Source organism: Cyprinodon tularosa, unplaced genomic scaffold (genome assembly GCF_016077235.1).
Source record: "Cyprinodon tularosa strain WSP-4 unplaced genomic scaffold, ASM1607723v1 ctg526, whole genome shotgun sequence".
Taxonomy (NCBI): Eukaryota; Metazoa; Chordata; class Actinopteri; order Cyprinodontiformes; family Cyprinodontidae; genus Cyprinodon; species Cyprinodon tularosa.
This window is the reverse complement of record NW_024039259.1, coordinates 1,220,492-1,245,686: the sequence shown is the minus strand read 5'-3', so window position 1 is coordinate 1,245,686 and position 25,195 is coordinate 1,220,492. Positions and strand designations below refer to the sequence as shown.

The 25,195-nt window shown below is 43.6% G+C and overlaps 2 protein-coding genes across 4 annotated transcripts in view; one reads left to right on the top strand and one right to left on the bottom strand.

Annotated features, from left to right (window-relative positions):
* Positions 1-25,195, bottom strand: part of msra (methionine sulfoxide reductase A) — an 84,483-nt gene that overhangs the window by 58,250 nt on the left and 1,038 nt on the right. Inside the window, exon 1 of one of the 2 annotated variants that reach the window (XM_038304152.1) lies at positions 18,516-18,761. The exons of the other annotated variant lie outside the window; for it this stretch is intronic. The gene's annotated coding sequence lies outside the window, so the exon portion shown is untranslated. Of the gene's footprint in view, positions 1-18,515; positions 18,762-25,195 lie in introns of those variants that run through there. 2 annotated transcript variants of the gene reach the window in all.
* Positions 1,161-3,410, top strand: LOC119795912. Of its 2 annotated transcripts, none has more exons than XM_038304154.1 (2): positions 1,161-1,229; positions 1,299-3,410. In XM_038304154.1, exon 2 carries the CDS (start codon positions 1,370-1,372, stop codon positions 2,156-2,158), a length of 789 nt encoding a protein of 262 aa, XP_038160082.1. In that variant the 5' UTR covers positions 1,161-1,229; positions 1,299-1,369; the 3' UTR covers positions 2,159-3,410. The 2 variants fall into 2 exon arrangements, with proteins under 2 accessions (XP_038160082.1, XP_038160083.1); XM_038304155.1 differs by having other exon boundaries at positions 1,167-1,200.

The window sequence follows — 25,195 nt, the reverse complement described above, 5'->3', positions numbered from 1 at the left end:
CTCATTGACAAACGTGACAAACTGAAGTTGTATAAAATGCTTCTTTAACAGTCATTCCAGGCCAACTTCAATAAACTGAGCCTGAATGGTGAGCGCTGCCGTCTGAAATGCTAAGCAAATTCTCTGCTCTCAGTAATATTACAATTTCTTGTCCTGTCTCACCATTATTTAATATATATACTAGGGGTGTAAAAAATAATCGTTTTGTATCGATGCATCGATCCAACAGCTGACGATCCGATGAATCGACACGTCCGCAAGAGAATCGATTCATGTTCTTTTTTTCCTCCGGTCTATTTTTATCCATTTGTTCCTGGACGTAATTCTCCCTCCCGTGCTGCGGTGGCGCTAAACCTATTTTGCCTTTGTTCTGGAGCCGAGGTATTGCATTCCACTCATTGCACTGATTTTGTGCATGAAAGGCCTTTCAGAATCTATAACGCAGGGGAATTATTATTTTTCAGTGAATGAGGTTTTAATAGGAAAAGGTGGAGTACAACTTTTCTACTTCTGTTATTTTCTGTAGTTTCTCAAAAAAAAAATGCATAACGATATTACAGCTTTCATTGATTTATTTCAAATTTGAAACATTGTCTTGCCTGTAAGGTGTAAAAAAAAAAAAAATTAATCAATTAATCGAATCGTATCGTGGTGTATTCTGAGTATCGAAAATAATCTAAGCGTTGGGTCAGGAAATCGATACTGAATTGAATCGCCATGATGGATTTACACCCCTAATACATACATTATAAATTGTTATTTAAAGAGTTCTTCCCAAGTAAGAATCAGGGAGACAAAGCTTAAAGGTGTAAACACAGAGCTTTCAGTAACATTATGGAAATTATACCTGAAGCCTTTCAGGAAATCATTAGAATGATGTCATTGTTATATTAAGGACTAAATCTAAATAACAATCATTGAACTAAAAATGTTAAGGTAAAGTAGGAGGAAGAATTAATGTAGAACTTAAAAATCAGCAGCATCACTCAACCACTAGTTTACTAACCTGGTGGGAATTTACACTTAAGAATAATTTTGATTGTCGGGGTCAAGCTGATGTACACTTACACAAGCTTTCAACTCATATGATCAAAAATCTTAGTGAACTTGCGGATGCGAAATTAATTTTCAGGTGGGATGAGCGGCTGAGATCTCGCGAGAGCTGTGGGCGTGTGCGTAAGTAAAAATGGCGACATACAGGTAATTCAAAACAAACAATTCCAGTCCTGGTAAGTAAGCCAATAAATGTAAATAAAACAAGCAGATTTAAACTTTGACAATTGTACCGTATTTCCGAGGGAACAAACTGGAAGACGAGACCTTGACGAGCCTGGAGAGCTACCTGGACGAGTGTTTTGACAACATCGTAATGGGGAAGCCGAAGAATCCCACATCCACGAACACACCGTCTTCCAAACGATGTCGGTCTAGTTCAACCAGTGCTGCTTCTACATCTACTTTGTCTCCAGACAGGAGCTACAGCGACGTCCTGGAATCCATCGACAAAAAGCTAACTAGCTTGGACGCCCGCCTTGCCCTGGTAGAAGTCCTGCATAAGGAGTTTCAAGCTTTGAGAGAGTCGCTGGAATTCAGCCAAGCTCAGCTGGCCTCCGTCACCGCCGAGAATGAAGCGCTGAAGGGGGAAGTCACCAAACTCGCCGAGGGGATGATCCAGCTGTCCGGCGAAAATAGAAAGATGAAGGAATCCATTCTGGACATTCAGTCGCGGAGCATGAGAGACAATCTCGTCTTCGCTGGAATCGCTGAACAGCAGGACGAGGACCCTGAGGCGATAGTACGTGAGTTCCTCCAGAAGAAGCTGAAAATCCCGGCGGACCAGGTAAAAAACATCACCTTCCATCGCGTTCACCGGCTCGGAGGTAAGAAGCCTGATAAATCCCGTCCTAGACCAATTGTAGCTAAGTTTGAGCATTACAAGCAGAAAGAGCAGGTCAGGAGTCAGGGCAGAGAGCTGAGAGGAACAGATTTCAGCGTCAATGACCAGTATCCAAAGGAAATATTAGATCGCAGGCGAGCGTTATTCCCAATCAGGAAGAAATACATCAGTGAAGGCGTCAGAGCTACAGTAGCAGTTGACAAACTTTATATTAATGGTCAGTTGTTCAGGGATCAGAAGATCACTCCTTGGCTTTATTAGATGCACAACAGGCAGGTTTAAAAGCATGTGACACCTGATTAAAGTGTATAGAACATTTCACGGTGATAAATGAAATATATGCACAGCTCTAGAGCACGTTTGCACGGTATGACTGCTAGTTACAGCTGGGTACAGAATGCATGGGCTGGGGTTCTTTTTCTTTCACCTTTTCTCACTCATTGCACTCTCTTAATTTTCTGTCTTCCTTTTCCTTATTCGTCTGCTTCTTCCCTGTGGTCCACACAATCACAAGCACACGGTTTGATGCTACCTGGGTCTAGGTATAACTATTTATTCAGAGGCATGTACTTTTCATCTTCTCACTCACACCTATGGTGAATGTAAGGTTTGTGACATGGAATGTGCATGGGGCTGGCACCAGAGAGAAAAAGCTTAAGATTTTTAACCAGCTTAAAAGATTAAATGCAGATGTTGTCTTATTGCAAGAAACCCATAAATCAGCGGCATCTATAAGTGATCTTAACTCCCCTGAGTTCCCTGATGTGTTTGCAGCCTGCTATAACTCGAGACAGAGAGGGGTAGCTATTTTAATCCACAAAAACCTCAGTTTTACTTTATTAGACAAAATTATAGATCCTGAAGGCAGATTCATCATAATTAAAATATCTATTTATAACCAAAAGTTGTGTATTGTCAGCATATATGGTCCAAATGTTGACGACCCCTCATTCTTCCACAAAGTTTTTCATGCACTTTCAAAGCACGGGGATTGTTCTCTAATTATTGGGGGTGACCTCAACTTTGGTCTAAATGGAGAAATGGACAGGTTGAGTACAACAGGGACTCAGCGCAGTTGGCAATCATTAAATGTAGTCAAACAATACATGAGTGATTTTGGTCTTTGCGATGCATGGCGATCTCTTCATCCTAACAGTAAGGAATACACTTTCTTTTCCAATGTCCATCATTCCTACTCTCGTCTGGACTATTTCCTAATCAGCAGCTCACTGCTGTCTGACGTCTCAGATGCTGTAATCCATCCTATTGCTGTCAGTGATCATGCTCCTGTTACTTTAACCCTAATAAATAAAAAAATAGTCCCACAAAACAAGAGCTGGAGATTAAATACATCACTGCTTAAAGATGAAGAGTTTCTCAAATTTTTCAAGGAAGAGTGGGCATCATACTTGGTGTGCAATGATTTACCAGGAACATCAGCATCTATACTATGGGAGGCAGGGAAAGCAGTGATGAGAGGTAAAATTATTTCATTTTCATCTCATAAAAAAAAGTTAGAACAAAAAAAGATCCAGGAATTAGAGGGAAAAATAAAGTTACTAGAAAGCTCGCTAGATGAGGAAAAGTTAGGGGAAATCCGTAAAATAAAACTAGAACTAAACGAATTTATTGAAAAACAAAATAAATTTTTAATTCAAAGACTTCGAATTGACAACTTTGAACATAGCAATAAGTCAGGAAGCTTCTTAGCTAACCAGCTAAAAATAAACAAAGAAAAAACGACTATATTTGCAGTTACAGATTCAATTGGTAATACATTACAGGATCCGGAGGATATTAACAATGCCTTCCGAGATTTCTATAAATCTTTATACACATCACAGTTAAATCCATCAGATAATGATATCAAGCGATTTCTGGATAAAATAACTCTTCCTAAATTATCAGAGAGTCAAAGAGCGACCCTGGACTCACCGCTGTCTACAGCTGAAGTTCAGGAAGCATTAAAAAACATGCCAAATAATAAAGCGCCAGGTCCAGACGGGTTCCCTACTGAGTTCTATAAAGAGTTCTGGAACATTCTGGCCCCAACGTTCCACAGAATGCTGCAGGAAACTCTAGATAATGGCAAATTTCCAGTTAATATGAATTCTGCCACCATTAGTCTCCTGCTTAAGCCAGGCAAAGATCCTATGTTTCCGACCAGCTATCGTCCCATATCCTTAATTAATGTGGATATTAAAATAGTCTGTAAAGCTTTAGCAAAACGGTTAGATAAAGTCACTCCTCTCATAATCCACCCAGATCAAACTGGTTTCATTAAAGGGAGGCAGTCAGCTGCTAACACACGCAGACTGCTGAATTTAATAGATTATTCCTACAGCAAAAATCTTAAATCCTATATATTGTCCTTAGATGCAGAAAAAGCATTCGATAGAGTAAACTGGAAATTTTTATTTGCTACTCTACATAAATTTGGCTTTGGCAATTCCTTTATAAATTGGTTAAAAATATTATACAGCTTCCCAACAGCCTGTGTCAGGACAAACAATCAAACATCTTCCAGTTTTTGTCTCCAGAGGGGCACCAGACAGGGATGCCCACTCTCCCCCTCACTTTTTGCTATTTTTATTGAGCCTCTGGCTGCTACAATCAGACAAACAAATATGATTAAAGGTATAAAAGGCATGAAAATGGAGCATAAAATTAGTCTTTACGCAGATGATGTATTACTTTATCTCCAGCACTCAAACACTTGCCTCTCTCAAGTGATTAGTTTACTAGAATCTTTCTCAAAAGTCTCAGAATACTCTATAAATTGGTCTAAATCTGTAATACTACCAATTAATTGCTCTCTACAGAATCCCTCAGGTCTACAATTGCAATCAGGAAATATCAAATATTTGGGAATTACTGTGTCATCTAAACTAGCTGAGTTACCAAAACTCAACCACACCCCTCTTTTAATGAAAATAGAAGAGGACCTAGAAAGATGGAAATCGCTTCCGATCTCCCTTTTGGGTCGGGTAGCCTCAATTAAAATGATGGTCTTACCCAGAATTAACTACCTATTTTCAATGATCCCAAATAAACCATCAACCGAATGGTTTAAATCTCTAGATTCTTCCATCTCTAAATTTCTTTGGAAGGACAAACCCCCTCGTATCAGCTTAAAAACACTACAGAAAACTAAAGACAGAGGGGGACTAGATTTACCTAACTTCCAATACTACTATTTAGCAAATAGATTACAATACATCTCTAAATGGATAAAACATAATCCCTTAGATGAGCCCTGGATAGACACAGAACAGGATATATGCAGTAATATAATAATCTCAGATTTGCCGTTTATTAGCTCTAAGATCAAACGGCACCCATGTTTCAAAAATATTAACATCAGCTCTTCCCTGACAGCATGGTGGGAATTTCTAAAAATAACGAACTCATCACTTATCCCGTGCAGTCGTACACCCATCTGGAATAACCCTGACATTCTACAAAACAATAATGTGATAAACTTTCCGTACTGGAAGAATAAAGGTATTACATATCTGGATCATTTGTTTGAAGGTACGGAGTTTATCACATTCGCTAGATTAAATTTGCAATATGGCATTAACAAAAATAAATTCTTAGAATATGAGCAAATCAAAGCTATAATTAGAAATAAATTTAAGCATATTGATGGAGGTTTAATAATTCCAACTAAAATATCAGAGTTTCTAGAGTTAACCCCCCCCAAACTACTGTCTAAGTTATACAGGACACTGACTAAACTGGATGATACAATATCTCTTCCTATTACTAAATGGGAGGAGGATTTATCAGTCAGCTTTGAACAAAACATCTGGGCTCAGATATGTCTAAGAACTTTTAACATGACCAGAAACCCCAATTTACAATTAATACAATACAAAATCCTCCACAGAGTGCACTATACAGGTCAAAGATTATTCAAGATGGGTTTTGCGCAATCTAACATCTGTCCACAGTGCACAGGCAATCGACTTGATAATTATTTTCACGCGCTATGGTTATGCACGCCGGTTCAGAGATTCTGGGTACAGGTATGTAAGGATCTATCACTGTGCCTGGGTTGTAAAATCCTAATTTCCCCTTCAGTTTGCTTGCTGGGTGACTTTGAGGGAAGCTCTATGGGAAAAAAATCGGTTTGCTTGGCATTCACTGCATTATGTATCGCAAAGAAAACTATCCTCATGAATTGGAAGAGTAAGGATAAACTCAACATCAATCAGTACAGAGATCTGTTGTTGGATCATATTAATCTTGAGACAGCATCTGCATCCCCATCAGACCGATCTCTCTGGGCTCCCTTGATCGGCTCCATCACTTAGTGTAGTGGGGGGCTATGGGGTGCGTCTTGTGGGGCGCGGGGGCTAGTTCGGGGGTCCTTGGGTCCTGGGGGCTCGGGGGGGTGCTCGGAGCGGGGTGCCTGGCGGGTCTGGCCCGGGGGACTGTTGCCCCCGTCGGGGCGGGGTCTGGGGCGCCGCGGGGGGGTCCTGCGGCGGCCGCGTGCGGTGCTCTTGGGGGGTTCCGTGGTGGCGGACGTGGGCTACTGGCCTGGTGGCTGTGCTGCTGCTGGGTGGGGCTGGGCGCCGGGCATCGGTTCTTTTGTGGTGCTGGCCGGGGTGCTTCTGCTCTGCGGGGCGTCGGGGCGTGCCTCGTCTTCCGGTGCCGGGTTTCGGTGGTTGGCCGTGGTGCTTGCCGTGGTTGCGTCGTCCGGGGGGGGCGTGGGTGGTCGCGCCTGTGGCCGGGGTTCGTGTGTGTCTGTTGTGGGCGGGTTGCGGGCGTCGGGGGTCCCTTTGGAGTGCCCCCGGGTCGGGGTGTGGCTTCGCTCTGTTGGGGCGGGTGCCGGTGACGCGTGGTGCGGTGCATCGTGCGCGGCTTGGGAGTGGAGGGTTGCTCGGTGTTTGGCGGCGGGGGGGGGGACGGGCCGTGGCCGGCGTGGCCGTCCTCCTCTCGGCGGCCTGTGGGCGGTGCGGGGCCGGAGCGGGGTGGGTCGTGCTGCTTTCGCGCCGGGCGCGGCGGGGGTGGTGGGGTCGCGTCTGCTGCTTTCTTTTTGCTGCTTGTGCCGGCTTCTGGCGGCTGGGGCGGCCTTGCTGCTCTGGCTCTCTGGCGTGCGCCGGGTGGGGCTGCTCTGTCCTTTGCTTTGCCTTGCGGCTGTGTTTGCTGTGGTCGGTGGGGGCGGGGTGGTTTCGTTGTGTTTTTGGGTGGGGGAGTCCGCCTGGGGGCTTGGTTGGTGCCGTCGGTTCGTCCTTGTCGGCCTTCCGGTGTTGTTTCTGTTGGGGCTGCTCGGGCCCCCGCATGCCGGCGGTGCGCTGCCGGGGGGATTCCTGTTCGGCGGGCTTGCCTGTCTCCTGGGAGGGCAGGCATGTTGACTTTTCTGGGGAGGAGCATCTGGGTGGAGGGGTCCTCGTGGTGTGGCGGTGGGTGTTGGGCACTGGCTTGTTTGCGGCCGTTCTTCTCCGGTGAGGGGGAGAATATTATAATTTTTTTGTTTTTGTTTTTGTTTGTTTTTTGTGTGGGAGGGGGTGTGTGGGCGGGGGGATCGGGGCTTGGAGTGGGGCTCGGGATTTGCGCTTAGCTGTGTTGTGTGGCTTTCTTCTTCTTCGGATTGGTGCTGTGGGACCGGTGTTGGGGGGAGTCGTTCGGGGGCCGGGGTCGGGGTGGGGGTGCTGGCGCCGGTGCCGGGGGTTTTTGGGCATTGCCCGGCCCTACTGCGGGGTGGGTCTGGGGTGGCTCCTTGGGCCTGGGATCCCTGGGGCGCATTGCCCTTGGGCGGGGTCCCCGGTGGGGGTTCGGGGGTTCGGGTTCTGTGGGGAGTGCTGCTTGGGTTCTGGGCCGGTGTACGCCTGGCTGTCTGTCCCTGCTGCCACGGCCTCTGGTGTGCCGGGGTGCCTCGGGGCCTGCTGGGCTGGGGGGGGGCATGGACATTAACACCTATGGCAAGTGCTTACCCCCTCACGGGTTTGCACTCTGTAAGTGGGGGAAGGGGAGGGAGGGGGAGTAGGTATGATCTCGGCCTGGATGTCTTCTGTCGCTTGTGTGGTGAGTAGCTTGATTGTTATTGTAGGGGAGGGATTACATCTCCGGAGGGGGGGTGGGGGGTGGTGATAGAGGGAAGAAGATCTTTGAAGGGCTTTGGGTCTGGCTCCCTGTCTTGGTCCTGGTCCGTGCTGCCCCCTGGTGGGGCTTCGTCCGGGGTGGGGGCTCTGCGTGTTGCGCGTTGGCTGGCCGGCTGGGATTGTCCCTTCCCTTATTCATTTATTTATTTATTATTATTATTTTTTTTCTTATCTTCCTTTTATATTTTTTTATTTATTTATTTATTTATTTATTATTATTTTTTTTTATTATTATTTTTTTTTTATTTAATTTATTTATTTATTTTTTTAATTTTATTTATTTATCTACTTATTTATTTATTTATTTTTTTTATTATTATTATTTTTTTGGATGGACAGGACGGGGGGGGGGTGGTGGAGTCGGCTCCGTGCCCGGCTGGCTGGTGGGTCCTGCTGCCGGTCCCGTGCCCCCGGGCTATGGTGGTGAAACTGGTGGGGCCCCCTTCTCTGGGGGGGCTCTCGGGGAACGGGGGTGCCTATTGGAGTCAGCGGGGGAGCTGGCTCCCTGGGAGTGCAGCAGGCACCCCAGTCCTTTGCTCCCCATCCCCGAAATCCTCCCTCTGCCTGCTCCATCACTCGGCCACACATGTAGGTTTTTGGGGAGGGGGTCGTTACTGGAGGGCCACACCTTCTGATGACGTCCCCCACCCCAATTTTATTTTGCATTTTAGACACTTCCATCTACATCATTTTCACAACACACATCTATGTAGGGCATTTTCGGGGGGTGGGGGTCAGGGCCACCGGGGGGGGGCTTATTTTATGGGCCTCACCACGGTCGGCCTCCTCCATCCCCTCTCGCATCTAGACATTGAGGGTTGAGGGTTGTCGAAGGGGGAGGGTGTGCTGGCACCGTCTATCTCCTGGAGGGGGGGTGGAGTGTGCCGGACACCCCCTCTTGGTACTCCCAGTTTTAATTGCATCTGAGAGCAACACGCAACAACACCACATTCGAGCGGGCGCAGTGAGGATCGGGGTCTTCTCACACCCCTGTTCTCCGGCTGCCGCCTGGAGTCTGGGGCCTGGAGGAAGAGCGGGCCACCTGGTCCGTGGTTTTGGCTGGGGCTGGCTGCGGGGCCTAGGTGGCCTGCTGGTGGCGGGGCTGTCACCTCTGCTCTCCCCAAAGAAGGTTGGATGGAGGGGCATGAAGTGCCTGGTTGAAGGTTTTTTTTTTTTTTTTTTTTTTTTTTCTTTTCGGGGGGGGGGGGGCGGTTCTGGTTGGGTGGCCGGCGCGGGATGGGTGGGCCCCGGTCCCGGGGGGGGCTCTTGCGGGGGGTGGTCCGGTCCGTGTGCGGGGTGGGGGGCCGGGCTTGAAGCAGGAAAGAGATGGGTTGGTGTGGCGGTGTCGCCGCTCCCCTCCCCTCACATCCGGATTTTAGGTTCACTTATGGGGTCATCCGATAGTCCCGGGACCGACCACCGGTGTCACCGGGTTTTTGGTCCTGGTATTATTGGATGTGAGTGTTATGTGTGAATGTGTGTCTGCGTTGTTATTTTCTTTATTTATTATTATTATTATTTTATTCAATTTTTTTTTTTTTTTTTTTTTCCTGTGGTACGAGTGGGGGCACTAGGGAGGGAAGGCATGATTGAGATGGTGTGTTTTTTTTTTTTTTTTTTCTTTCCCAGGTTGGGGTCTCAACCGCACCCTCTCCCAAATACATCTCAAGTCTCCGCTAAGTGCGGAGCCCATTCCCCCCGTCCTGCTCTCCCTCCGCTGGCTGGCGTCGGGGCTCACCGGTGCACTGGTGGAGCTGGGGGTGGATGCCCGGGGGACTGCTGGCTCATTCCTGGCGGCCTCTCCGCTGGCCCCGGCCGGCCGGGGCTTTGCTGGGGCTCCTGTCTGGGGGTGGGGTGCCCTTGGGGCCTCGGATCCCTGGGGCCTGGGACTGGATCCGCTTCGGGGTGGGGCTGGGTGTTGTTCGGGGATTTTCGGGGTCGGTGCCGGTGCCTTCGCTACGATGCCGGTTCCTGGGCGGTGTTTCTTTCCTATGCCGGTTCTGTGGTATCGGTTCGGGGAGGGGGGGAGCTGCGCGGCATGGTGGGGTGCGGGTCTTGGGTCCTGTTTTGGGCTCCGGTTTTTCCGCTCGCACTTCTCCTCTTGCCTATTTATTTTAATTGTAATTATTAATTAATTTATTTATTTACCTATTTATTTGTTTTTTTTTTTTTTTTTTTCTCTTCCTCGGTGGGGGGGAGCGGTTGCGGGCGGGTCGGTGTCTGGTGTCCGCTGTCGCATTGTGGGGGCCCCTTTTTTTTTTTTTTTTTTTTTTTTTCTCTTTTTTTCTTTGGGGGGTTTGGCATGTCTGTTTTCTCGGGGGGCAGGCGGGCCTGCTGGGTGGGGGTCCTGCTGGCGGCGCGCCGCTGGTGTGTGGGGGTCCGGGCGGCTCCGGCGGGGGTAGTGTTGGGGGGCCGGTCTGGGCGGGCTGGCTGCGCTGGCTGGGTATTCGGGTGGGTTTTCCCTCCTGGAGGCATGGCGGGGCTGCTCTGTTCCCACTGATCGCGGCGGGTGGGGCTGCGGGGCGGGTGTGGGCCTGGGGTGGCTATGACCGGCGCGTGGTGGGGGGCCGGGGCGGCGGAGCTGCTCTGGCCGCGTGTCGGGGCCTGGTGCGGGCTGCGGGGGGGGTGGCGGACGTGGCTGGGCTGCTTTGGCATCGTCCGGTGGGGGGGCGGCGCGGTTCGCTCCGCTCTGGCTTTGTGCTGCCCCTCGGGCTGCTGGGGGGGGTGGTTGCGCCGGCTGCGGTCTGCTCCTCTTGCGGTTTTGCGCCGGGCGGCTTTTCTGCTCTCGGGCTGATTCTGTGCGCGGTGTGTTTCGTTGCGCGCTGTTGGCATCGGTCTTGGTGGGGTGGGGCTGCGCTTTTGGCCGGGGGGGCGTTTTGGGGGGGGGTCCCGCGGCGCTCGTGGCCGGTTCGCGGCGGATGCGCATGGGCCCCGGCCGGGGGCGGGGCCGTCTTAGTGTTTTCCTGGGTGGTGCGGTCGCGGTGGGTGTTGCGGCCGGTCGCCGGGGCTTGGTGCGGGGGGGCGGGGCGTGTTTCGGTGCTCTGTGGGGCTGGGGCGTTTCGGTCGGCGCCGTGGGGGGGCTGGTGTTCGGCGCCCGGCCCTACTTCGGGGTGGCCGGCTGCCGGCGGGGCCCGCGGACTCGTCCCCGCGGCTCCCCGGGGCGCCGGCATGGCGGTGGCTGGGGGGCTTCCTCGTGGCTGTCTCTCCTCCTGCCTTGGTGGGGTCTGATTTCCGGGGCTGGCCCCGCCTTGGTGCCTTCGCTTCTGGGGTCCCCTTGGGCGCCTGGGGCTTTGGGTCTCCCGGCGCTGGACTCAGTGCTCTGGGGGGTGTGCCTCTCCGGCTCTCCACAACCACTATTGAGCATTTTTTTCTATGGTTAAAACTTTACATGCACAAGTTCACCCTCACAAACAACTACAGGTGCTAGGCTTCAGGTACTTAGAGATTCACTTCCAAACAGAAACCCCACATTCATATCTTCAGGTAACACAGAGTACATGTCAGACTTAATAATATTACTTTAGTGATAGTTTCAAGGTGTTTGCTTTATTGTATATCTCGTACCATGTCTTTTGGTTGTGCTGTTCTTTTTTCTTTTTTTTTTTTTTTTTCTCCATCTCATTACAGGTGATGAAGCAGACTGAAAATGTTTTGTCATTGTCTCCTTCCTATCTCCTCTTTCTTTCATCTTTTGTCCTTTTCTTTTTCCTTTTTCTTCTTCTGTTTTTCTGCTCTACTTACATTGCAGTGTCCATATGAACTGTAAAACTCCCTGCATAATTATAATAAAGCAATTTATATACATGAAACAAGTGGAGCGGTATGGCAATTGCGATACCGCTACACTTGTGAAAGTAAAATCTGTTGGGCTCCTTTTGGCATCAAGACAATTATTCTTATTGCCACCTTGCCAGACAGGACACTGTAAAAAAAAAAAAAAAAAAAAAAAAAAAAAAAAGAAATTAATTTTCAGTTGTTTTACATCACAGTTACATTATATCATAATTATATTATATTTTGAATATGTTGTAATTTAGCAATTATTCAGCAAAAATAGTTTTGCCTTACAACAGCCAAACGTGTTCATAGGTTCTTAGTCTCGGCTTTAATAAAAGAAAACAAGAGAAACATAATCTGTTCATTTTGATGGGCAAACCCAAATGGCTTTGCATAGCTTAACTATTGCGCAACACGGCAATTATTACTCTGGCAAAAATAAAACTTTGCTTTTATGATTCTATGTTACACAATTAAATCAAATGATTAATACAACAGCAACTACTACTCACATTAACTCTTAGCTCAACTCCATAGAATCCATTTCTACTTAAATGTTTTGTGACATTACTCTGATAGTTGTTTTTTTTTTAAGGTAAAAATAATGGCTTGCAAATACTTTACACACCAACATTAAAAATGAACTATTTCCTTTTTTTAAAAACAAAATCATTAGTTGGCTTCAAGCACTAATTGGCGATTTGAGTGTGTCTTTAATTGGAACGTTCTCATGTGACTTTCCAACATTTCAGATCTTTATAAATGAAAAGATTGCCTAAACATTAAACACCTCAGTGGATATTGACCTTGCAGCCTGAGTCTTTTTTCCTTCTCTTCATCTTTTTATTCCCTCCATCTGTGCCAATCTGCAGGATGTCCTCATCCATTATGCCTCTCACATTCAGCTCTAAACACTTGTCATTTTTCCTGTCAAGGTTATCAGGGCAGCGTCGACAACAACAAACCGCGCTGATGAAATCTTGCACAAAGAGAGACTCATTTGTCCACTAGAATCCATCTGTGTTGTTGTGGAAACGTCGCTGATAAATGTAGACAGACTGTGGAAAGGAAGCAACAACCTGATAAGACTGAAGATATTTAACATGTACGAGAGACATGACTGTCGACACGGATTCAGGTTGACAAAGCACCAGAGAAAAGAACAAAATAAACACCACAGCTAATCGGATTCTAGTCCTGACATTCAAGAGAATCAGCAGATTTTCAAATGTTTAACGACACAAACGGTGAAAACAAATAAAGTAATGGAAACTACGATGTTGTATGTCTGACAGCTGTGACTGTGTGCAGATGTAGCTGCTGTTGGTTTGCTCGTGTGGAAACAGAGAGACATCTGGCATTGCCAAGCCGCTGCTTTCAGCTGTCGGTAAACTACTTTTTGGTTGCTTTGTGGCAAACTACAGTGAAATAACTCTATAATATCATGAAATCATACAAGCTAAAAAGATCCTTGAAGTACAGTCACTATAACACCAAAACAAGCTGCCTGTTGCCCACAACAACACCTGCTAATGAAGGGACCCGCATGCAACAGCAGCTCCTTGTTTGAGCAACTGGATCAAGCTGTGATCAATGAAACACCCACTTCATCATCAGTCCTCTGTCCATATGTATAGAAGGGTGTAAAGACTTTGTACTTTGCATCTTGACGCATCTAAGCAGCTGAAGCAGCCCCTTATGCCATGTTCAGTCCACACGCGATAGAAGTAGCAAAAAAGCTTGTGCTGCTTCATTTTTTATGCCTGTACACATTAAGGTCTGATGCTCCTCAAGTGGATTTTTGAGGCTCCTTAAGCGCGTCCAGTAAAGTGTGTCCAGATGCGGCAAATCCTTCTGCTGCTCCTGTGTTCAATGGCAGAGAGCAGCTTTGCTATATTTGCCATTATCAGTGGGTTTAAAATATTCTGAATATATTTTTAAGTGAGTATTATTTCGACATCAACAGCGCACAAAACCCCCCAACAGCAGCGGTTCTTTGTCACTGTAAAGGCGGTGGCGGGTGAGGAAGTGGGGGCGAGTTTAGTCCGACGACGGAGGGACATGAGGGCCAAAAAGAGCGGAGATCCAGGTGGAAAAAGGGTCACAGCGTTTTCGCGCACCTCGCTCTTCTAGCGGGTCAAACTTCACGAGTTGTTTTACGCAATTTCGGTCATAAAAACAAAACAAGCCGGCCTCCTGTCTGCGGCACTGTCTGCGGTCAACTACAATTTGACAGAGGAGCAGCAGAGCATCTGTGGAGGGGGTGGGGACGTCTGGAGCCGAGGTATTGCATTGCACCCATTGCACTGATTATGTGCAGTATTTTTGCAGTATTTTTTGATGCAACTTTTCTACTTCTGTTATTTGCTGTTGTTTAAAAAAATGCATAACGATATTGCAGCTTTCATTGATTTATTTAAAACTTGAAACTTTATTTAGCCTGTAAGGTCTCAAAAAAAAAAAAAAAAAAAAAAAAAAAGATTAATCGAATAGAATCGTATCGTGGTTTATTCTTGAGTATCGAAAATAATCGAATCGTTGGGTCAGGAAATCGATACTGAATCGAATCGCCATGATGGATGTGATTTACACCCCTAGGTCGTTCCACAATTTCGGTGTTGCAACAAAGAAAGCACGAAAGCATGAAGGTGCAGCGACTCAGAAGGATAAGATGGAGCAAGACCATGGAGAGACTTAAAAACAAATAAAAGAACTTTAAAATGAATCCTAAAACGTAAAGCGAGCCAGTGTAATTAGGCTAAAATTGGGGTAATGATCTCATACTTACGAGTGCCAGATAAAAGACGTGCTGCAGCGTTTTGCACTCTCTGGAGTTGAGCAATGTTAGAGGCACTAACCCCCAAATAAAGTGCGTTACAGTGATTCAGCCGGGTAGTGATAAAGGCATGGATTACCTTCTCTAAAAGATCTCTGGAGATAATGGGATTTATTTATTTTCTTCACAGTTGCGTTTATCTATCAAATTTAACATCAGCATTCACTTTGACACCAAGGTTTGCTGTAACCGACTCCCTTTACTAGGCTAGATAACCCAGGGAATTTGCTGAAGCAAAAGAAGTCATACTTTTTAAACTTTTTTTAACACTATTGTTGTGTGTATTGTCATTGATTAATGTATATTCAATTAGAAAGCTCTAATGTCATTGCAACTCCCATCTATCTATCCATACCTCTTCTGCAGAATTCCCGATATGAGCTACATGTCTTTAATAACTCTGCCAAATGAACGCACCGGCTCTGCTAGTCATTCATACCTTCCAGCTGCAACAGAATCAATGCTACGGCAGCTGAAATACTGCAGTAAATACCTTATTACATTGTTTTTTCTTTTGCTACTGAAACACTTCACTTACCTTAGCATGTTTAAAACTTGAATTGATGATATCTGACCTTTCCTTTGTTAGATTTGGGTGAAATTTGACAGACCTGACATCAAATTCATATATAATTTGTTTAACCCTTATTATGGAAATAGGACAGTGAAGACATAGAACATTATTTTACTGAGTTGTATTGGTTAATGTACATTTAGGCAGTTTGATTTTTCTTCAAAACTTAACAGAAGAACTGAAATTTTGCTTTTTGAACCAAACTGTAATCTAATATCTAATTTTTCCAGCTTAACATAAATGAAAGTATTGGATAACGAGCACTAACCTTTGATTTTTTTTATGGGTCAACTGACCATGGAAACCTTTTTCTTGTAATCGACCTCAGGGGAATGTTCAGACCTTCTGCTGCTTGGAGGGTTCAAATAATGCTGTTTAAGGGGCAGGAAGAGCGGGGTCATGGCTGAGCTGTAGGTCGCTGAGGGACGGTCCATTTTCGGTTTGTGTGTGTGTGTGTGTGTGTGTGAAGGAAGTGTACACACAAATGTGTCTCTACACGGTGTGTTTGGGGCAGTGAGAACTTCCAGGCCCTGGATACTATATAAATATATATAAAAATCAGAAGTGACCGCTCATTGTGAGATATCAGATACGGACTTCATCTCTGATCTGACACATATAGCAAGTTTTAGTACAAAGTAAAGCTCATAGAGGGAAACTTATTTGCTTTTAATTTGGCTTGAGGTTCAGTTCGTAACAAGGTTCAGATCGAAACACAGGAACATATTCACCACTCAACCCAATTTGTTATCAATGGGATAAAAAAATGACAAAAAAAGGCATAACATTTTATTTATTAACATGAAAATCTCACCTGTTTTGATCTCAACATGGAATACACAGAATCACAGATAAATAATTGTAAATAAATTCAAAATAAACTATCTTTTGTTCATGAATCTAAAAAGATAAACTATTAGTAAATTAAAACAATTTAATAAACAGTTGGAATTTAGAAAAAAAACACCTTTATTGTGCAATTTAAATGAATTGTAAATTAATAAAAAAAATTTTAATCATAATCTTAAACCACTTTTCTAATTAAATGTGATCAGTAGAGTAATGGCACAAGGACTCTAAAACACAGTTTTCTGAAAGAATAACCTACTTAGAACTACGGAAGAGGATTAGGGCCACTGGAAAAAAAAAAAAGTTAACTGATTTTTTTTATTTTATTTCAGTATAGTATGGGGAAAAAAAGTCAGAATTCTGAGGAAAAAAGTCAGAATTCTGAGAAAAAATCAGAATTCTGACTTTAATCTCAGAATTCTGACTGTTTTCCCATGTTAAACTGAAATAAAATTTAAAAATCAGTTTACTTTTTTTTTTTCCAGTGGCCCTAATCCTCTTCCGTATAGAACTTTATAGCTACAGTAAAAAATATTTATAGATATATAGTTTCTTTATTCAAAATTTTATGTGTATAAACATTTCCTTTTTACATGTTTTGCCATTTTTAATTAGTTTAAAATGTGCAATAAAGGATATTTTTCTTTATTTCAAATATTGTTCTTTTAGAAATGTTAATTTGCGTGAAGTATCTCTTTTTAGATTGATAAAGTAATCAAAAAAACGATAAATAATTGATTTTTTAGTAACCAATTTATCAATTTATTCTTAGTATTTTAGTAACATAAGTAGGTTATTTATTAATAAACGTATGTAATTCTTTCAGAAAAAAAGTGAAAGAATAACCTTATGATCTGTGTACGATAATTCTAGGTAAATATTACATTATCAAATTAATTGATCTGGTGAAGATTCTCAGTCATCCAGATCATAGTCATTCCAAAAAAGTTAAAAAAGGACTTTATTTTGTAAATTTGAAGAAGTTTTATTTTGAAAAAGAAAAGGCCACAGTTATTCTGTGACTCAACGTGACACATTAAAGCCACTTTTTACAGACAATACAACGATTTGTACCCTAAAATATGGATTTATCTCGACAGGCATTTCCTACGTAACCTGACTCCGCCAGATGGATTTGCTCCGCATATCCATCTGGAAACCTTCCGTTGAAGTAATTTTGGGAAGGAGCGAAAATACTGGTTAGCTGATTGACCTATGTTGGTGATAGACGGGCCAAATAAACCAATCAGATCAACGAAGCATATGACGTACTAACAGAGCGACGATGAAGAGGAGCCAATTGATAGATGAAACTCTTGCCGAAACCAGTCGGGAGAAGAGCAAAAACATCTTTTCCTCTGAGAAAAGCCTCCAGAGCAGTGTTTTGCTCTTCTTTCAGTGAAGAAATACTCTGTAATTCCGATAAAACTTGCCACGCTAACGCTAGTTTCATCGGCTGAAGCCGCCATGTTCTTTAGACTGAACTGTCGCGCTTCTCATTGCGTCACACCTCAACCCGCCTCAAAGCCAACATTGATTGGGCGTTCGTTTGGTGAACGGCTCCAAATTTTCTTTAACGGAGTCTCCACACTGATTAGCGAGTGAAATCTTGAAAGCTCGCAAGATCAGGAAGGTCTCACGAGGCTATTTCCTACGAGCATCATGGTGGCTAAGCATATTGCTTAAGGCTAAATTGCCACTCACGTTGGACAATCGATTAATCTTGTTCGGTACTAAAGACGATGACACCGATGCCTCTTTCAGTTAGCACCTCCACTCGCCACATTGAGGAAATAACCAACGATAAACAAGGAAATACTACTTGTTTATGTGCAATATACCATTTTATAAAAAAATATGGTATATCCACCATTATTGCAGAACAAACCATTGCACTTTTCTCTGTATATGTAGCACAGCATGTGTGCAGATAAAGTGGTGCATTTGTAAAGCTAGCATAGAGCCATGACAGCCATATTGTTTAAATGTAGCAAGCAAAGACCCATAGTGTACAAAACAGCAGCCAGGAAGGTAGCTGTACTACTCAGGATTCATCAACCAAGGAAGTCAAAATTAAAAATTTAAAGAAACTTTTTAGAAATCCTGCTCTGACAATGGCCACACCACTGTAGTAAACCATCACACACACTTTATATTTAATTTATGGTCAAAAAAGCCTGGTCTAAAGAGGTAGGAAAACCTCTAGAAAGACTGAAGTGGTGTTTACTTTCCTTATTCCTTAACATTTCAGTGAGGAACTGCAAAACTATGAGGCCAAACCCTCTATAACATAGTTTCCATTTTTTGTGAGCCTGGCCCGACCTTGCCTGCTTTCTTTCTTCTAGCTTTATCACATTCAAACATTTAAACGTCTATCTTCTCCCTGTTAAAATTGGGTCAACTTTTCTGTAAAACGCCAGCAATGACCCCTGCAGTTTGTTCCATGACAGAAACCAGTAAGCACACACAAACCTCTTGCTTGGTGCAAGGTTGGCCTGTTTCTGGCTCCAGCTGGCCTCTCTGCGGTTCATCCTTGTCCAGTTCAGAAAGGTTGTTAGCAAAATACCAATGTCAAATCGGTTCTGTTTCCGTTAAAGAACTTTCCACAGTTTTAGTTATCGCAGACACTTTGCTCCCAGACCCAGTCACATCCAACGGTCCCATAGCTGACTTTTGTAAAATGAAAATAAAAACGTCTTTGTCTTGGTTTCCCACCTCACTGAAGTTCAGTTTACAGTCGATTTAGTCAGAATATGCTTCTTTTTTTTTGTTTATCGCCACAGAGGATGAAGCTATCCCCGTCCACCACCACAACCACCATGCCTGGACGTTTCCTGATTTCCTCTGGTGCTGTAGCCTTAAACCAGACAGACAAAAGAAATGAAGCCCTGCCAAGTCTCTCTACTGCAAGCATAGGCTTTTTCCTTTCCCCTCTTCTCCCTCGCGTTTTCTTCACCCCTCTCTCGACCGTGGCAGCGTTCCCGAGAAGCTTTGGCGAAGCTCCAGCAGGTCTGCCATTCCGCCTGAACCTCCCCATTCGTCCCGATCGCCGTTTCGCTGCAGACCCCCGCCCTCCTAGCCCCTACACTCCCACATCCTCCTTCCCCAGTCCAACCCCTTCCAAATCTGCCAAAGTAGTTCAGCAACTTCACTGCATGTTTAACTGTGAATCAGATTTTAAAGGACTCTCTGAAAAGGCTGAAACATTGAACGTTGCACTAATCGGGTCTTAAGTCTCTGCAACACAGAACTCGGATACAGCTGAGTCAACACCTCTTTACCCGACAACCTTTATATTTACTGCTCGTATCTAAAGGCCAGCATAAAGGGCAGGGACTGTGTGCTTCTGTGTGTCCTGAGCCCTTTGTTCAATGCCAGTGCTGATCTATTCATCGTGTGCCAAGGCTCAGCGCCCTCACTTGTACTGAAGAGGGAACACGTTTGTGCCAACTGCCCTTACTGCCAACTTACTGCTGCTGTCGGCCTGTTTGAGCCCACAAAAAGCTCCCTATCTCACAAACACACACATACAGTGCCACACATGCCCTCTGGCACCAGTGCTAAAGATATAGAAAAGAGTCTGAGAATAAATGTATCTTTTACTGCAGCATCATAACTGGGTTGCTTTGAAAAAAACAACTTTTAATTAGGCTTAATCTCTATAGCATGTCTCTTTTTTTCAGTTTTTTTTAAATAAAAATCAGTGGTGATATAAACTTTTTCTATTTTTGTAATTACTCTGTGTCAGACCTTTAATAAACAATCTCTGTATTACAAAAAAGCTTCTCAACTGGATCAGGATGCAAGTTTTTCCAGCTACCTTTACATGGTGTCTACTCCAACCTTTTATTTTGTTCTTTTTTTATTTAGATTAGATGCCAGGAAAAGCCTTTTACAGTGAACCCTCGTTTATCGCAGGGGTTACGTTCCAAAAAGAACCTGCGATAGGCGAAATCTGTGAAGTAGAAACCATTATTTTTTTTACAGTTATTATACAATGAAATACTCCATAAAACATTGAAATCAAGAAACAAAAACTTTTTACAGGCCCAAGCATTTGTTTAACAAATAAAAGCAAGGTATAAACGTTTGTTGTTGTGTTTTTTTTAGGTTTTTTTTACAAATAACTACTGTACTGTACAATAAAATAATATAGTTATAAATAAATAAGTAATAATTCTGATCATCAATACGAACTGAAGGGATAATATTGCGGGGATCAGCACCACCCCATCGTGACGGATTGGAACGGGAGAAAATGAAAAATGATTATGAAAAAAATAGGGATGCACGATATAATCGGCCCCCTATCTGTATCGGCCTTAAAACTGAATATTGGACATCGGCCACCCCACCGATATTTAACCCGATATTTGATCAGCTTCTGAGTTTCTTAAGTAAAAAAAAAAAAAAAATAGTACTTCTTCTTCTTCCTCAAAAACTTCTTTTTTACAGACTTAAAAACTTCTAAAGACGAGGGAAAAAATATTGATACATTAAAATATCCCAATATCTTCATATGCTGATATATTGCCATTTAAAAACACCATATCAATCTCTTTTACTAATGAAATATTGCTATATGTCATCGTTATGCTACGAAATCCCCCGAAAATTCACAAAATTTTGCCATATTTTCATATGTTGATATATTGACGCGGTATCGATCTATTTTACTAACAAAATCTCACAAGAATTTGCAAAATATCACGAGAGTTTGTAACAGAACGATGAAATTTCACGAGATTTTGAAAGTAAAATAGATCGATACCGCGTTTTTAAAAATCTATTTGATATCAGCATATGAAAATATATTTGAATATATTATTTTTCAAAGTGTCATAAATGGATAACAAAACTGCTATTTTCAATGACTACTTATTTTTGTCCAGCCTTAACATCGGTATCGATATCGGTTATCGGCTACATGAGTTTTAAAATATCGGCATATCGGATATCGGCCAAAATCCCAATATCGTGCATCCCTAAAAAAAAATACAAAGTACAGTAGGAGAAATAGTGACTCACGTGTACAGTACAGTATTTCACTGCTGTTCTGACAGAGCCGCTGCATCCTAATTCTGCTCTGTGGCGTTTTTTTCTTCTAAAGCCTGCGGTGCAGGTGTGTTTTTTGGAGAGAAGAACAAAGTTATTGGTAGTTGTTGTCGTCGTTCTTTTTTTTTCTGGGCCAAAAGATCCTTATAAACCGACATGCCACCATCAATTATGTTTGACAATAAAGTTTAACAATGCATTATGCAAATCTGTGAAGGAGCGAGTAAGTGAAAAGTGAACCGCGTTATAGTCAGGGTTCGCTGCATTTTGTAATACTAAGTTTGCTTAACTCCACTTTTATATTAACTAGGAACATGGTCTTAGGTCAGATGAGACTAAGTCACACCTTGGCGAGTTAGCCAGCGTATGCCTGACGTGCGAAAAGTCTGGCAAAAGCGCTGGCTCAGTTGGATGAGTTATGAGTGCGTTTTGTATAAGTTATGAGCACGCTGAAGTACGCTGAAACATGCTGGCACACGGCGACATGCGGCAGGTACGTATGCCATACGTGGGCCATTAGTTATCCCATTGTTGACATACATTTAGTGTTACTCATAAGTTGTGGCGTCTAGCTTTTTCAAAGTCTATGAGTAAGGTGTGCATAACTTCTGCATAACTTATAAAAAAACACATCCCCAACGTATATTACCGTATTTGACATGTTCCATACGATCGCTGAACTTGTTTCTAACTTGCAGCGACTTTATAATGGTGTACTGGCAGAGTTTCTCTATAAAGTGGGTTAACAGGAGGAAACTCAGTTCTCCTCCAGACTTCAACACCATCATAGGGTGAGCGAGAAGGTGAGCTTTAAGAATCCTCCCTGCGTTCACGCCCACAACCGACAACCTTCCTAGCAGACAAAATGCTGAATCTGCTGTGTCTGCAAACCTTCTTTCTCTTTTCTTTTTATTGATTCTTTTTTGGGGGCGGGCAGTAAACGGCAGCTAGGTTAATACCGTGATCAAATACATCTTTTCATGCAGGCCGGTTGCATCCGGGTGCATCACTGCTCCCCTCAGGACACTGGCTTGTGCATCATATCATGGGTATTATGCTGCTCTGCGTTATGCATAACTTAGGCAGTCGTTGGATATACGCTCTGGACTCGTTATGAATACGCTTTGTATATGCTCAAAATTGAAAAAAAAAAAACACAGAAAGTTCAGCTTGTGCCAGTGTTTTAGGGGATTCAGGGACGTTGGGCATATGCTGGCTAAATCTGCAAGGTGTCACAGGGCCCTAAGATAAAATAAGGGACATCTTTATTGTCTCAGAGTTTGGAAATTCAGGTGCAAAGCTGGAAAATAGGAAAGATGCCTCACACCACTGTTATGTACGGTGGACAATCAGCGATGCTGTGGGCCTGTTCCTGTTCTAAAGTCCCTGGAAACCTTTGGGCTGCATTCACACCAAACGCGTGAAGACAAAAATCCAAAAAACGAGAAAAGGAGCCATTCTTCACTAGAAGTCTTGATCTGCTGATCAAAAAAGAGGCCATGGATTTAACTGAAATTTCTACAAGAGGTGCGCCTCATTTTGAACTATTTCTCAAAATTTGGTAATGATCCAGATAGTGTGCAAGTTTTATGTTCAGGTTCCCAGTATAAGGCAAAATTTACTGCTTTGCAGAGGTCTGCTCTTTTATGGTGTGTTCACACGGAACACGTATTGGCTGTCAAAGCGTTGGATTTATATGCAAATCCTATGGGGGATGCGCCAAGAGGTCCAGCGGTGCATTCGAGCATCGGGAGCGGTGCATCCAAGCCTTCTGCCGTCGGAGCATAGGAGCATCTAAGTGTTCAACGCCGGAGTTCAGAAATCTGAACTTTTGCCACTGGAAACCAGAGTGTCATTCAGAAAAGCTGATTTTCGGGGAGAGATAGACACTACATGCAAGCTGTTATAGTTTCTGCAGAGACATCTGCAAATGAAAAATAAATACATATCAAGAGGTTTAACTCCAAAGGTCTAAAAGAAAGCCAGGAGAATCAATTGCTACGTAGAAGGACCAAACTAAACATTTTTTTTTTTTTTTTATGAGCTATGGCAAAACAGTTTATAAATACCCAAATTAACTAAAAGTGTTAAAACCTGCCAACAAAAAATATTCCATTGTATATTCTGGTACTTGAGGTTTTCAACACAAATTTTAAAGGCATACTATGCAACATTTTTCAGTTAATTAATGTGTTCCATAACATTTTGGATGATTAAATGAGTCATTTCAGGTCGAACAAAGGTTTTCTCGGCCGCCCTGGTGGTCAATAGGGGAAATACCGTACTTGCAATTGCAGGAGCCCTCGGCCCGCACCCACAGGCTCAGAAGTCTCGTGCATCGCGAGAGTCGGTCTTGCTTTACGGCGAGAGCTTGGCTAACTACAATCTTTGTTATTTAGACACATGCATAACAAATAATTGTATGAAAACATGCTAAATTTTCAAACTCGAAAATTTAAACAAAATAGTCACTTACTGCAGTAGACATGGTGATTCGTTGCGTTCACCTGTCTGCTAAGCTCAAAACAACCACGCCTGGCTTGACAGAGAAACCAGGAGAACAGCTGAGCCTATTTAAGACAGTGCACTTTTACTTTCGCCCTCTGGGGGGAGCCTTGCTGGAAAATCAACACCAGTTGCATAGTATACCTTTAAAAGCTTTATATTCACTTCAAGCTACTACATACGGCAGAGGGAAATTCCCCACAGGTTGGCCCCAGCAGAGAGCTTTCAGTGGGGATTCCCAGCACTGCCTTCTACCGGTATGCTGGAGGTCTGGTGTTCAAGTCGTAGGGTAGCGGCTGTTCCAACGGTTGCAGTTCCGAATTCTCCCGAGTGGTGCCCGACTTTACGTAAGTGAATAAAGTGAATGTGATTGGTCGTTTATCAAGGGGGCGGGGTTGTTGTGGCGGAAGGTTCACAAGCACATGTGGTTGTTGCCGGTTTGTCGGAAGAATCTTGCTAACCAGTTAGCAACTTAGTGCTAGTAGGTTCCCAATGGGAAATTCCATTGGGACCAAGTAGCACAAAATTGGTGACTTAGAAACGACACTGTCAAGGAACGCTATGGACAGCGGAAACATGCGAGGGGAGGAGAGTTTAGTGTCGGAGGTTGTGGATGAGTCTCCTCCGTCATCCATTTTTTTATTTAGAGCAGGAAAGCGGGGACGAAGATGTTGTGGAAGAGGACGCCAGGGCGGCAGAAGCTTGGTTTGGTGTAGAAGGCTTAAAGCCGTACATGTTTGAGCCCTGGCCCCGCAACGCTGCCAGTTCTGTTAGCTCTACGCCTGCTGAAGACACAGACTTCCATCCCCGTGAACACTGGGATGGAACTCAATGGTAAAGTAAATGACCTTTATCATTTTAACCATTGCGTATATTAGTTGCGACATGAATGATGATTTGATTGACAGATGACCGTTGATATATGATTGGCTGAATTTAGGTGTACAAACTGATGTATAACTTACTAGCCTGCATAAAACGAAAAAAAACCCACAGATTTTAAGACAGGAAATTTTCTAACTTTTGAGACAATATTGTCTGATAAAGAGTACATTATATACATGTTTAAGCCAGAATGATTTGAAATTTAAATATGACTTCCCTAGGACTTTAATAACAAGGTAGGGCAGGGCAATATGGCTAAAAAATAAAATATCCATTTTTTTAAGTCATCTTACATTTTTACAACATTTTTTTTTTTAATCTAACTAAATATTCAGGAAGAATGGGTTACGTATGTTTTCAAATAAAAAAAAGCAGTAATATTTTCTGAGAATTATTAACTTAAAAGTTAAAACTTGTTAAGTATGACTTTTTGGAAAAACTTTTCCACTGTGAGTCACCTGCATTCCACCACAAAATCATCATTACTTTGCCAGTGAAATATAACTAAATTACCATTACAGACACTGCCTTTATATTGCATCATCTAAGTATTCTCAAATTTACAGAGAAACTCATAGCAGCAGAGGTGTTGGATAACTACTTATTTATTCAGAAACTTCTGGTGGTAATATTACTGAACAGAAACTTTTACTTTCAATCAACTTTAATGTAGGACTAGAAATTTTTAAGAAGAATTTCTAGTTACG